We start from the raw sequence: 13,841 nt of genomic DNA on the forward strand, positions 1-13,841 counted from the left end.
TGGAATTAAGAACTAATTAAGGAGAGAACCTACATGGTGGTTTGTATATGGACCCTAGTTGGGAATATCCTGGCTCAAAACTAATAGTACCCAAGGGGGAAACCGCATGGAGAGGATGGTGGGAGTTCATAGACGATGACTCAACAACAGGAAGAGACTCTGGTAATGACTTAGACGTCAAAGTTGGTTTAGTGACTCCAAGCAATTTAGGGAACCTATCTATTATGGACCTAAAAACCCACTAAAGAGTATAGGATGGATATTGGCCTGACTTGGCTTCATGGCAGAAGAAATTGGGCCCAGAAACACTATTGAGATTTATGCAATTGTGTTGTGCAAATTTACCATGGTTTAGTCTAACGAAAACACTTGATTTACCATATTTACGCCAAGCCCACTATCCATGTTGCAATGGTGAGAAGGGAACCCTAGAAGCTGAATTACCGGCCCAACTAACTCACAATCCAGCCCTTTCACATCTGACACCTGTTGTCTAGTTGGAACCTAAGATAACGTGGCTGAGGGTGACTCCTCAACATACGATTCATATCTAGAATGTGGTTAAAATTGAAAATCATCCATCCTTCCCCAATCTCAGTAATCTCCATACCCTTCACCGGGTTGATGGCTTCCATTAGAGTATTGAGAGCGAATTCAAACCAACAAACCCTAGATATGAGCACCAATCCAACCAAAAAGAGCCCCTGCCTTTCCACCCCCATCGAAGAACTCCCTTGCTCCACCATGACTCCCTCCCCCTCCTCCTCCATTAACACCCATGACTTTCCTAATCGTGCCAAAGCAGCCTCAATACCGCCAAGCCTACGAACAACGCTAACACTATACACTAAAAACTACAAGAGTAGCAAATACCTATTTCCCACCATCCTACAGAAAATCAAAGCCACTAGATTAAATATGTCACAGAAAAATGAAATATAGATTGATATATCTACGAGCGTATTCAATATCAAAAACACAAAACATATCAATGAATAAAACAATAAAGTCGCTTGTGGCACTCTGCTCTTTCCACTGAACTAGGTAGACAAAACATGGAGAGTCACGAAAAGAAACTAGTGGCTCACTGCACTCATACAACAAACCAATCACTCATGCAAGAGAACTGGGTTCCTAGAGGTACCTCCTCCTCTAATGTAGGGGATAATAAATACAATTAAATTTAATATATTATCTTATAAAATGCTAAATCTTATTTAATTAAAAAACATTATATTAAAGTGTTTAAATATACCAATCATGCAGTGTATAAATGTTATTTGATGACAAATTTATAATTAATTAAAAAAATGAATTGACTAATTAGATTTTAAAGATAAAAAGGTGTTTGGATAATTAAATTTATAATTTTTTCATAATATCTTACAAGATGTTAGTTAGAATTATCTTAATTGAATTTTATAAATTTATTTTCAAAAAATTATTAAACATTTTGTAAGGCTCTCAAACATCTTATAAACTCATCCAAAAAACCCTCTTACTCCAATTTTCTCAAAGTAACCTCAACAATGCCATCTTATAAGTCATTGAATTTTTCATTTTAAATATTATTGTATATATTTTTTATTCTATCAGCAAACCCAACACACTCGATATCTATATAATAGTACAATTTTTTTGTTTCTCATTATTGAAAAACACTCATATCCTTAATTAAATAATTTTTTAACAATAAATCGAATTATTTATATAAGAATAAAATTCTATAAAAATATAAGGCAATGATAAAATATATTCATTGCAAAAATTAAATGTGGAAATAATATTTCTACACGATTCATTTGTATAGAACAGACTTTTAAATACTTTAAGAAAAAATTAATTTACTAGGACATGATAAAATTTAAAATGAAATAGCGTCTGAGCAATATATGGAATACTAATCTAAATTTCCAAAAAAAAAAAAAGTATCATGAAATTTTAAGTAAAACTTATCAATCTATTATTAATTAGAAGTACTTTTGAAAAATTAATACGAGTAACTTCCAACTAAATGATTTATCTTAATATTAAGATTCAACAATTATTTCTAAGATTGTATTTGTAATGTACTTTTGTTTTTTACCATAATATAGTGGAGGTAAGGTAATATTAATAAGTGCAACTTATGATTATGACAAAATATATAACAGTGAGAACGTCTTAGGTATTTATTTCTATTCTGAAAAGACATACTTAAGCTTGAGTACTATTTTCAATGATATATAAGAATTAGTTATATAAAGGGTAAATATTATAATTGGTCCTTTAAATTTGTGACTAGAATCACTTTAGTCCCTAAAATTCATTTCTTGACGTTAGCATCCACCCATCTCTATATTTTAGTTTTTATTTCAAATCATCATCTGATCATTTTCTGACCAAAATGTAATTGGATGGTCATGTAACTAGCACATGACTTAACTGTAGTAGCGCGACGGTTGCTCAAAGTTCACCGTGCCGCAGTAGCCAGGTTAGGGGGCAACGTCGTCGCTCTCCTTTTTTTGACAATGATGTCCCCAACTACGTTGGGCGGCGAGAGGAAGGCGGGGTAGGTGGCAAGTGGAGGGGGAACTGGTGGCGGGGTGGGCATGGACAGCAGGACGGGGGAAGAGGGCCTAGTAGCGGGGGGGCTGGGGAGGTGGAGTATGGTTAATTTTATTATTTTTTACTTTTTATAGAGTAAATTATATTTTTTTCATCCGAACTATACTCGTTTTTATACATTAGCATCTAAATTTTTTTTGTGTCAACTTGTAATCTCAACTTTGCGAAATTTCTATTTTATCATATATAATCATTTTTTTGCTGATTTTTTTTTGTCGGAAAAACATCCAATGCTGTGCATATGACAAAAAATCACATCGCATAACCTTTAAATGTCACATGTGCATTGCATGTGATATTTTTTTACCAAAAAACTTGGTGAAAAAATAGTTATAAATGACAAAATGCAAAATTTTGTAAAGTTGAGATGGTAAATTCACAAAAAAAAAAGAAAAACAATAAAGTTTAGATGCTAAAGTGTAAAAACGGTCATAGTTTGGATGTCAAAATGTAATTAACCATTTTTTATGAATAATATTTTATAATTATAAATATAATATATATCAAAATTGATTAGACTTAACCCTTAATAATTTAGATCTAATGGTTGAGATGTATTGCTTAAATCTTACGGTTGTTATGCAATCAAAAAAATTCAACGGTCATGAAAAAAAATATATATAATTAATAAGGATATAGCAGTCTTTTGACAAAAAAAGTAACACAGTTAGTTTCAATTAAGGGTGAGGCGAGTGTGCTATATTTAAGAAAACAGATAAAGACTTTTGCCTATTTTCAAAATATAGGGAGATTTTTAGTCGATTTTTTAAAACACGGAGAGGTAATATAAAATTTAGCCTAATTTTTAATACATATGATGAATCGAATATTATCGATAAAAAAAATTAAAGAATGATCATTTTATTTTGAATAAGTATGTTTGATGCTATTTCAATCGATATACATTTTATCAATCACATATAGTTATTCTAATCGCCTCACACTTAAAAAAAAATAGTATAGATTTGACGTATACACTGTATATAAAATTACACCATCTATTTTATATAAAAATATATATATATATTTTACACATGACATGATATATTAAATGAAATAGTAGAAATTAGTTTTGAAATTTTATAAATTTAACCATCCACTAAATTAAAATATTCAAATCTGGGAGTTTGTTACCATGTATTAACAATTTGGTCCTTCAACTTCTATCAAATAAGTAAACTCGCACAACATAAGGGATTTATGATTAATTACTCACTGATAAGATACAGAAATTAAATCTTAAAACTTACTGCATTTGCCTGAAATCGGGCTATACAACTAACGACATGTTCGTCTTCTCAAATATTTGCTGTGGCTTAAAATTTATCATCAAATAATAATCCTTTTATACTAATTACATTTTTTGGTAAATTGAGAAGTAACATATGACAATTATTTGAATTTAGTAAAACAAATGCCACAGTTTGTCTGAATTTCAACCTATCTATCCCTTTGGTCCTTGAGTTTTAGTAAGGAGTAAAAAGAACTCCTCACTTCGAATAATAGCACTTTCTGCTTTATTCTTTGTACATCTAATTTTGTTCTCCTTTTCCTCATCAAAATCCGAGGTCCAAACAAAGCATTAAGGTATCAGAACAACGTTCAAAATCTAAAAACTAGCATAAAAGCTTTCAATTATAGCAACATATATATGATCTCAGTTCTCATCTCCGGCGTCGTCGCATCGAATACAGCGATATGACAAGATACAAGGTCGTCCATACAACAAAGGCATCATCAACCTTTTCTACCTAGTACAAAATGAATAATCGGTACCCTTACAAGTCCAATTCCACTATGGTTGTCTATCTCCCATTTTCTTATATAGCCTCGACCACCTTCAACTCCAAATAACGTCTAGTCTAGTCCACAAGGGTAATAAGCATACCTGAAATGGAAACTCCACATCTTTACACCAGTCTGCTCAGAGGAATTCTTTCACCTTGCCGAGCAACTCTTTCGATTGGGGAGATTGGAGTGATCTTTTGTGGCATTGTCATGCCTCCAGAAACGATAATCTCTGCAATTTCAACGGAAATTGTGACGCAGCATTCAAAATAGGAATAACACATCAAGTAACAAATGTATACATTCATGCACCAGAAATAACTCATAATCTGAAAGCATTGCGTCCGAGGTTCTTTACATGAACAAACACATTGGATAAAGTTGTAAACTTACTGCACCAATAATAACATCATGATTTAATGGACCTTATGTGGAGAAAGTTTGCCAGCCTAAAACCAAATAGAGGAAGTTTCTTTGTATTACCAACTTCATGCACTCACATGAGGACATTGCATAGTTGCCGGAAATATCCCTCTAGCAAAGGAGCTATTTTTGGCAACATATAAATCAATTTTGTTTTATAGCAAACCCCTCTCTCAATGTCCACCTTGCCCTGTTGATTATATTCACTGGTGAAGCCCAGCACTGATAAAGGGACAGCCTTAAGAGTTTCATCAGTCCATTGGTATGCTCAAAAAGATAAAGAGGAGTCTTTCGGTCACCCTCGAAACAAATAGTGAAATGGAGGAACATTCTAAACATGAGGCATCTAACAGTATCTTTTGGTGCAAAATTTCAAGTCATGGTATAATAATGTAGGTACTGAAAAATTCATAACTTAGGACATAACTGTTGCTAGTGTATATAGGAATTTAGACACAGCATAGTATCATACCTATCCCTTCACGAATGGACAGATTGGGTCTTATAATATCCTTGGAATTAACCAAGAATATGTCACCAATATATAAGTGGTTTGTTGGGACAAAAACGCTGCAGAGTTCTTCATCTCCATCGTCTCTCTGAATCAGAAGAAAAAATAAACAAACAAATGTAGAGAATATCACAATACGTGGCGAGCAGTCAACACATGGAAGCTATCATGTTAAATCCATCATACTTTCCCAGGGTAAGGATTATAGTGGATGATGTACATTATTCTAACCTCAGTCATGAATCCAACATCTTATGGCTCCTTAACACCAAAGTCAGTTCTAAATGAAAATAGTTATTGGAACATGAAGAATTTTTGTTATTTATTCAAAAACTACTTGTGTCATGGACTATAACAAGGATTATCAGCAAACACCTCTCGAAAGTTTTTGACTTTTGGTAATCTTACTCCCGTATCATTTGGATTATTGGAATGACCTCCCTGTGAGAGTCCATTAGATTTACTGAAATACTAATGTATCTCTAAGGTCATACATAAGAAAATTTGTTATTACAAACTTAATGAGTCCTTTTTACAATAAAAACAATTAGATTTCAGAAACCAAGATGAAAGTTGTAAACCCTCTCCAATGACCACACAACATATATAAACTTATAATTGGGAATGCCATTGAGAAAAGTTATACCATTAACTGGACATAAGAGAACATACAAGATGCATAAAGAGTTTTTTCAACAAGATATGATGCATAATGATTATATTCTAATTTTTATATATACCACAACAATGCATAATTTTCAGAATAACTGAACAGAAATTCGTTAATAATGAGGAGAAGAACCAAATTAAAGTATATGCCAAATTACAGCAGAGTCATATTTTAAAATGCTTACATGTGAGACCAAAACTGAAGCTATGAAATATAATTTCAATAATTTATAGAACGGAGATATGATTATCAATGAATCAATAAGACGTTTGGAAAATAACTCCAAATTTTGTGTTTTCTATAAAGTAATTATATTTTTGGTAATACCACGTATCGGATTATTAATGGTAGCCTTTGCAGTTAGGTCTCTGACACATTTAAAAATTAGATTAACTTTTACATATAAAAATTAATGACCGTAACATAAACTTGAAGGTGTTGGTACTATTGTTTTTAGTTGGATACTTGCTTATGGTCACAAATCTCAATTATTCCCAATAATTTTATCTTATTAACTAGGCATGGCAACAGACCTTCTGTAATTCCTAAATTGACAGAAGGGTCCCCCTTTAGCTCCCCTTATTCGATTTAGCTACAAGACTCCCAGGCCTTAGCTAACAACCAAAGCTCTACACCTTACACCAATAGCAACAAGACTAAAAGGCAACAGCTAGCTACTACTACTATATAGAGAGTTAGTCGCTCGTGCTCCTCACCCGAGGATCACTCACTCCCCTCGATTTTCTCTGGGAGAGTAACAGTATCATCTCAACTATGCCAGCTCCCCTCACGCTTTTTGGGCTTCCGGTTAGCTGGCTAGGGAGCGATGACACTGTTCCCCTCCCGTTACTGCCTCTATTGATTGTTGATTCGTTAATACCTCTCACCCGAGAGTCCGTCACTCGCTGCTGTAGCTCTAGTTACAACATGAAAAAACACTATTTGGTAAAGGTCCTAGCTGCCTAATATCTCTACCTAACTACCTAGCTCTTCGAAGCAGCCTAGCTTCATTAACTGCCTTCCCCTTCAGGTTTTTCACAGCGAATCAAGCTCCAAATAATTCATTTCTTCACAAATTTGATTAATTTTGGGCTTCATGTTACCTCAAAGTAGAATCTATTTGCCAATAAGCCCATGAAAGATGTTACCTATGTAATAAACTACCGTAATACCTGAAGGAGAACTGTTGAAGTGATAAATCCAAATGCATATTCACCCACGCGTGGATGACGAATAATTGCCACTTCCTTAAATGCAGTATTATTCTGATCTGCAGAGAACATGAAGTACAAAATTCAAACAGCAAATATGACCCCAAAAAAGGCACCATTTGAAAAATTAGGATAACCAAGATGTATATGGATCATTCTCAGACTCAAGGACCAAGTTAGCACCAAAATGCACCCAACCCCGTCTTGGTGGGATGGTGAATTCATAGTGTTATATCACGTTTCCCTTGGCTATAAATTCAATAGTATTCAACTGTGGAAATTACAATTGGGCTATAAGCTAAGACTAAAACTGAATTCCATCCATAAACAGTATATTGAGTAGAAGAAAGTTCCAAAAGCTTATAACATGAATCACTGGTTTCCCACAACTTTCAACTGGTCCAGAGTTTCGGGGCAGAACTAAAGGCGTCAGAAAAGAATGAATACATAGTTACACACTGGTGCATAGAAGGCTACTAGGTCATAAGTCCTTTCTCATGCTAGTTTGCAAGTTCAAATATTATAAACAAAAATAGTCATAGACAACAGACATGTGACTTTTTAAGAGAATTGAGAGGCAGCAAATATTTGTAAAATCCAAACACTTGCAAATACATATTTCCAGAAACAAAGTCAGAATATTGTTAATATACACAGGGTTATTCACAGCAGAGGAGTTTTTATCCAAAAGAGCCTCAACCAATATAGACTAACAAATCCATAGAAAAATTATTTTTCTGTGCAAGGTCAACAAGTATTTTTTGTTTGCAGTGATGAAGGTTAAAAAAATTAAAACAATTACAAAATCCCAATGTCAGAAGGACCTGAAGTGCCATGCATAACAAACTTAGTTTCTGAGTACAACTTTTCTCCACCACAGAAAGGGTGGAGACAGGTGCCAATAGAATGAAGCCCATAAAGGTATTTGAGGTGAGACAATCCCTAGCTTTTAGTGGAGTACAGCATGAAAAATATTAGCATTTTGAAACATCAAACATCTCAATACCTATAGAAAAGCTAGCACGGAAGGTTTATTATTTACCAGGAGAAATTGCAGAACTGATTTGCTTGGAGGCTGAGTAAATATGCCTGACAAATGGCATTCGCTTGATGAACCATTCTCCAATCCAGAAAACTGTAGCACCCAACCATGACGAAACAAAGACTCCAACAAGGAATACAAAAACTAATGATGTCACAAATCCAAGTCCTGCACCCAAAACAATCGACTAAGGAAGCATATCCCAGTACACTAAGGATGACAGTAGAACATAGATGAACATAAATTAAGATACAAAAGAATGAGCGAGGAATAAAACTACTACTGATAGATGAGATACTATTCATGAGACAGAAACACAGGGGGCTACAATAATCATTTCCAGTGGCATCATGAACAGAGAAGAAGACAAGATAAAATAAGAAGATATTAACTTGAAACAACCTCAAAACAACACAGGTACAGACCAATTCATAAAGGAAAGATTTGCATCAAAAACATTCATTGGGGCAAGCTGGAAAGTAATGCAATTTTTCAGAGAACAGACGTAGTACGGAAAACAACCATGCAACAATGACAATTTTCCGGTTATTTGAATTATATAACTGAAAGATATACTAACAGACACTGTCAACATAACAGGTGACCATGGTACTTCCTTTTCAGGAAGTTGCAAAATAAGCATAAGACGATTCTGATTTTGGTTTCTTGTACAGAGTGAATCATGAAATGAAAAAATTCTAAATTAGAGGAGGAAATTGCCCATTTACTAGGGAGAATTCATAGACTACAAACTCACCGAATATGTCAACACCAAGCTGAGCATATAGAGGACTAAAGAAACCATCAACAAACTGTATGAACCACCAAGTTACAAAGAATGTAACAGCAACCGGAAACAGAACAACACTGCAATTTAGATGTTTAATTACAATGTTAGTTTTAACCTGACAAATCTAGATAAACTTGAGCATTTTAAATAGCAACTTATAAAGACGGATAAGTACCATCCAGTCATGAACTTTTTTGAAACCCAACTTTGTAGTACAAAACAGCAAGCCTGGAACAGAAAATAGGATTACTTTAGACATCAAAAGAAACAGTATAACAATTCCACCAAAAAAGCATCTAGCACTATATTTAGACCAAAATAAGGTTTGAATCTGAGCATAAAACTGGGAGTTTGATATGTTGCAGTTGTTTAGTATGAATGTAAATGTTGTTTCAGTATATTGGTTCTTCAGAAATGCAATCAGATTATACGGAATTTCAGAGTCCAACAATAAAATATGTATATCAAACAGCACAAGTGAACATCTGAAAGTTAGACTGTTAAAATAGGTTATCCTTAGCATAGATACAGCGTAATGGAAACTCAAACAACCACGAAATAAGTTGAAGAGGCAATAACTTATATTTTAAGTTCAAGGTGAATATATCTGTGTTTCTATGTATACGTGTGTGTACATATATACATATAAATAAATATTTATAGGCATCTCCATCCATATGTAAAAAATATTACATATATGAATTACCACAGTATATATTACGTAACTGCACCATGTCCAATATTATTTTATATATTCAAATCAATGATCTCATAATCAAATCAAGTAAATGTGAATTTGTACTTGTATTAATGTGTATTTAATAATTAATTGACTATGTTTACATAAATACATATATATCTATATTTAGAAATTAGTCTTTATATTTATAAATAAATATAAATCTTCATAATTTTATTTTTACTCATGAGAGGTCACATTCATCCACATTGTATGTTTCTACTTCATCATACTTTTACCATGCACTTATGCATGTAAGTAATAAATACATTTATGCGCATTAAGTATAAAAATACCTGTTATATGTATACACATGCATAAGGAAATTTGTATATACATATGATATACGCCTATCATCACATCAATAAAACAACACCACATCAAATGAATGTATTTGCCCCACCCCACCCCGTCCCCAAATTTTGATACGTAAAATTATCTTCAGTCAACCACGCCAATTTCTCACAAGTTTGAAAATCAGAACTCTACACTCAACCACAATCACAATATAATCAAAATCTTGGAGAAAACAAACCAAATATTGCCCAACAGTTTCAGATCACAAGCCGGAAAAAGAAAATAAAACCATTGGCTGGATAAAGGCTGCATTTAGAGCTTTCCATACAAGGACATTCAGAGAGCTAAAAGAGAGTGACCTATATATTCAGCTCATAGAAATTTCTTAAGATACACGGACTACAACATGGGGTAAAAACACGTCGTTATCTAATACTACACATAATTTTTTCCCCTTTATTTACTTATGTGATCATCTATCCATTAGTTGTTTAGACACCAGGAGTTGCGTCATTTGCGGTAAAATTTTAGTAAGCATATGCAGCAAATGTATGAAAGTGAATCAAAATTTGAACTCTCCTTGAGTTCATGGTTGTGAAACAGGGAAACCAGTTCGGTTTATCATAAACAATCCAATTCTGTGAGGGTATCAGGCTGTTTGGTGCAAAGGCTATAACTAACATAAGGTAAAAAAAATTTGTGGGAGAAAAGGCATCACGAGATGACGATGTTCTCATTACACCTTGCCAGCACAATAAGAAAACAAAGACATCATAACCTCGCCACTGCATCATTATCTGCAGATAAGTGTTTTATGGATCAAATGTAATTTCATTTATGAGGAGTTGGCCATTGATAGGAAAAGATTAATTTTGCTACATATTAATCTCTTTTCTTTTTAACTATGCAAGATCGAATTCATGTTCTCTTTTCAACTGTAATGAATATAATGGGACCATCCTAATTTATATTGCCCATCTGGAAACAAATGAAATTCTTTGAATTTAGACCACAATTTTGACAAGCTTACAAACTCATTACAAAAAGCAAGCAATTAAGAGATAATTTACACTTGACATATTATTCAGATCCATTGCACCTCTAATTTACATCATTTTATTTCCTCAGAAGGGGACATCCAAAAATCATCACCATTTCGTTTATGGCATTGTTCAGGGCACGAATTCAGTTAACCAACACTTCATTAAGGACACATTTAATGATAATCACAACCCGTGATGCTCAATCAATTAGACCGCTTCCAAATCAACCCAAAAATTAAGCAACCCAGCAGAAATTCAACTATAAATAAGGTGCAACACCAATAATTAAATTTCAATTACATTTAAAACGTAAATATTTATATATATATATATATATGTATATGAAGAGTCTGTGCGGGCGCTTATGGAGAGAATAATTAAATGGGAAAATTCACCAACCCTACGAGTGGAAGAATCCGAAGAAGCAGGAGGAGATTTTAACGGGTCTTCGGGATCTCGCCCTTCTTCTTCTTCGCGAGCTCCTTGACTCAGCGGCACCGACGTGGGGTCCTTCTCCTCCGCCATTATAGAAATTTCACCGAATTTTCAACGTCTCTTCAATCGGGAAATTAGGGATTACAGTTGTTGAAGATTGAGGCAAGCAAGCCATTTGTTAGAACATAGGTACACTATGATTTGCCAGCAGGATGTTAGTTCACTGTAGAATTGGACAAATCGAGAAATCGAGTGAAGCTCCTTCTTTTTTAGTATTGTTGTCATGTGTGGAGTGCTGGTGAAGGAAGTACTACGAGTGAAGCAGAAGGTACTAACGCAACTAGTCATACTCTCAAACACTGATTATGATTTCTGAAAAAGATATTTGTTCCCAAGTGTTAATTTATCATGCTATATATAGTAAAATGAATAAATGCTTAAATATCTTTTTGTTTTATCCTATTTAATTATGTAAAAACTAAAAACTTTAAATTTCTTTTAAATGATTTGAGAATAATATTTCAAATTCTCTATTTGCATATGAAATTATATTAAATATTATTTACACAAATCACCCTACTTTTTGAGAAATTATACGTACATCCCCAAAAATGTCAACAACATTACCCTAATTATTTCCACTATCAGTAGTAGTATGTATAATTACACAAAAGACATAAATGATTTGACTATTTAGACCATAAACTAAAGGGTGTAAATATAGCTACCTCTTATGATTTTTATACTTGTACCGACTTAATAAATTGTCAGAGTGTGCATTTCTTTTTCTACTTTCAGTGAAATAATTATTTTTAATAGTAAAAGTTTTCTAGCTCCATTAATTTATTTATTCATATTAAATTGTAAAATAAGTTAATCTACAATACACTTCATTAGGCGCCCACAACATATTGGATTCAATCTTTCTTTGTACCCTCGAGAATGGGAATTTGCCAACTGACCTTCAGAGATGGGAATCAACTTGCCTGCTTCTCCGCGTTTGAATTAGGGCACGAAACAGAATTTTTTTTTATTACAAGCACAAAAGAAGACGAGGGCCTAAAGAGGGTTCTTAAAAGAGTTGCCTGAGAGAGCAAAGAATTCTCACCCAGGAAGGGACACGGGATACACTGGAAGGAAGTTTTCCGGGTTTGCTGCATAAAACTGGTTCTATTGAGGTGGAAACCCCGGATATCCCGACATTAAAAGGTTGGTAGTGGGGGGCCTAAAGGCAAGAGCATGGTCCAGCCATTGATCATGGGTCAACGACGGAACAAAGAGACACTTTAACAAATCACTTTATTCAGTGTCAGGCAACAAAACAACGCCGTGTGCCGACACACCTAGAACATGAGTCAGACACGACATTTCTAAAAATTAAAAAATAAAAAAAAGGAATATGGTGTGTCCGACGTGTATAAGAACACACTTCGGATTTGATTTGTGCAATTTCAAGAAGTAAGGTGTGTAGGGAGGAAAAAAAAGGGGGTGCGGGGTGATAATTGCATAAAAATCCCTTTGTAAAATTATTTATGTGCAAAAAACCCTTTATACAGTAAAACCTCTATAAATTAATACTCTATAAATTAATAAACTCTCTAAAATAATAAAATCTTCCGGTCCCGACTTGGGCCTTTGTAAAAAATCATCAAATTCGATAAGATAATAAGATAATAATTTTTCAGAAAATTCCTTTATAAATACTAGGTCCCATTAAAACTCTAAATTAATAATTTATATATATTACAATTATAAATATTATGGTAATTTACTAAAATATGAAGTCTTTAATGCTTTACGCATTTGATCATTCATGGATGATTTTGTGATGCCTTTTAAATGAGAAGACATGGTTGGGTGTTATGAATTATTTTATTTTCATATTGAGATTTATATAGTACATGTTTCATTCATCATGCATGAATATATTTAATTGACTATAATAGTTATTTAAGTGCAACGAATTAATGTATATGTGTATATTTAAGTAATTTCAATGAATTGATACATGCATCTATGAATATAATAATTAATTGTATACAATGAATTCATATTATACATAAATATATTAATTAGTTACAAAGAATTGATTGATGCATGAATATAATCATTGAAACATATATAAATTCATTTATTTTCAATACATATGTACTAAATTTGCTGAATTTAAAAAGTCTCTATTTTAATTAATAAAATATTAATTTATCGATAAATTAATATCTTTTTAAATTAATAAAATTTCATGGTCCCAAGATTATTAATTTATAGAGGTTTTACTGTATTTT

At 33.0% G+C, this 13,841-nt stretch overlaps 1 protein-coding gene across 1 annotated transcript; it reads right to left on the minus strand.

The window, feature by feature from the left end:
* Positions 1-4,208: 4,208 nt before the first annotated feature.
* On the minus strand, positions 4,209-11,882 carry LOC105171120 (protein LIKE COV 2). Its single transcript, XM_011092144.3, has 7 exons — positions 11,521-11,882; positions 9,218-9,270; positions 9,010-9,119; positions 8,253-8,420; positions 7,172-7,269; positions 5,291-5,417; positions 4,209-4,627 (listed from the first exon to the last, which is right to left on the minus strand). Exons 1-7 carry the CDS (start codon positions 11,644-11,646, stop codon positions 4,518-4,520), a joined length of 792 nt encoding a protein of 263 aa, XP_011090446.1. The 5' UTR covers positions 11,647-11,882; the 3' UTR covers positions 4,209-4,517.
* Positions 11,883-13,841: the final 1,959 nt, after the last annotated feature.

This window comes from Sesamum indicum, linkage group LG9 (genome assembly GCF_026168435.1).
Source record: "Sesamum indicum cultivar Baizhima isolate 11 linkage group LG9, ASM2616843v1, whole genome shotgun sequence".
NCBI classification, from domain to species: Eukaryota; Viridiplantae; Streptophyta; class Magnoliopsida; order Lamiales; family Pedaliaceae; genus Sesamum; species Sesamum indicum.

Bases quoted from the DNA above. Each gene is read 5' to 3' on its own strand.
- LOC105171120 (XM_011092144.3), bottom strand. From the start codon at position 11,646: ATGGCGGAGGAGAAGGACCCCACGTCGGTGCCGCTGAGTCAAGGAGCT. The intron at 9,271-11,520 runs GTTGGTGAATTT...TTTCTGTTCCAG, and splicing joins CGGATTCTTCCACTCGTAGG to GCTTGCTGTTTTGTACTACA. The intron at 4,628-5,290 runs GTATGATACTAT...TTGAAATTGCAG, and splicing joins GTCCATTCGTGAAGGGATAG to AGATTATCGTTTCTGGAGGC.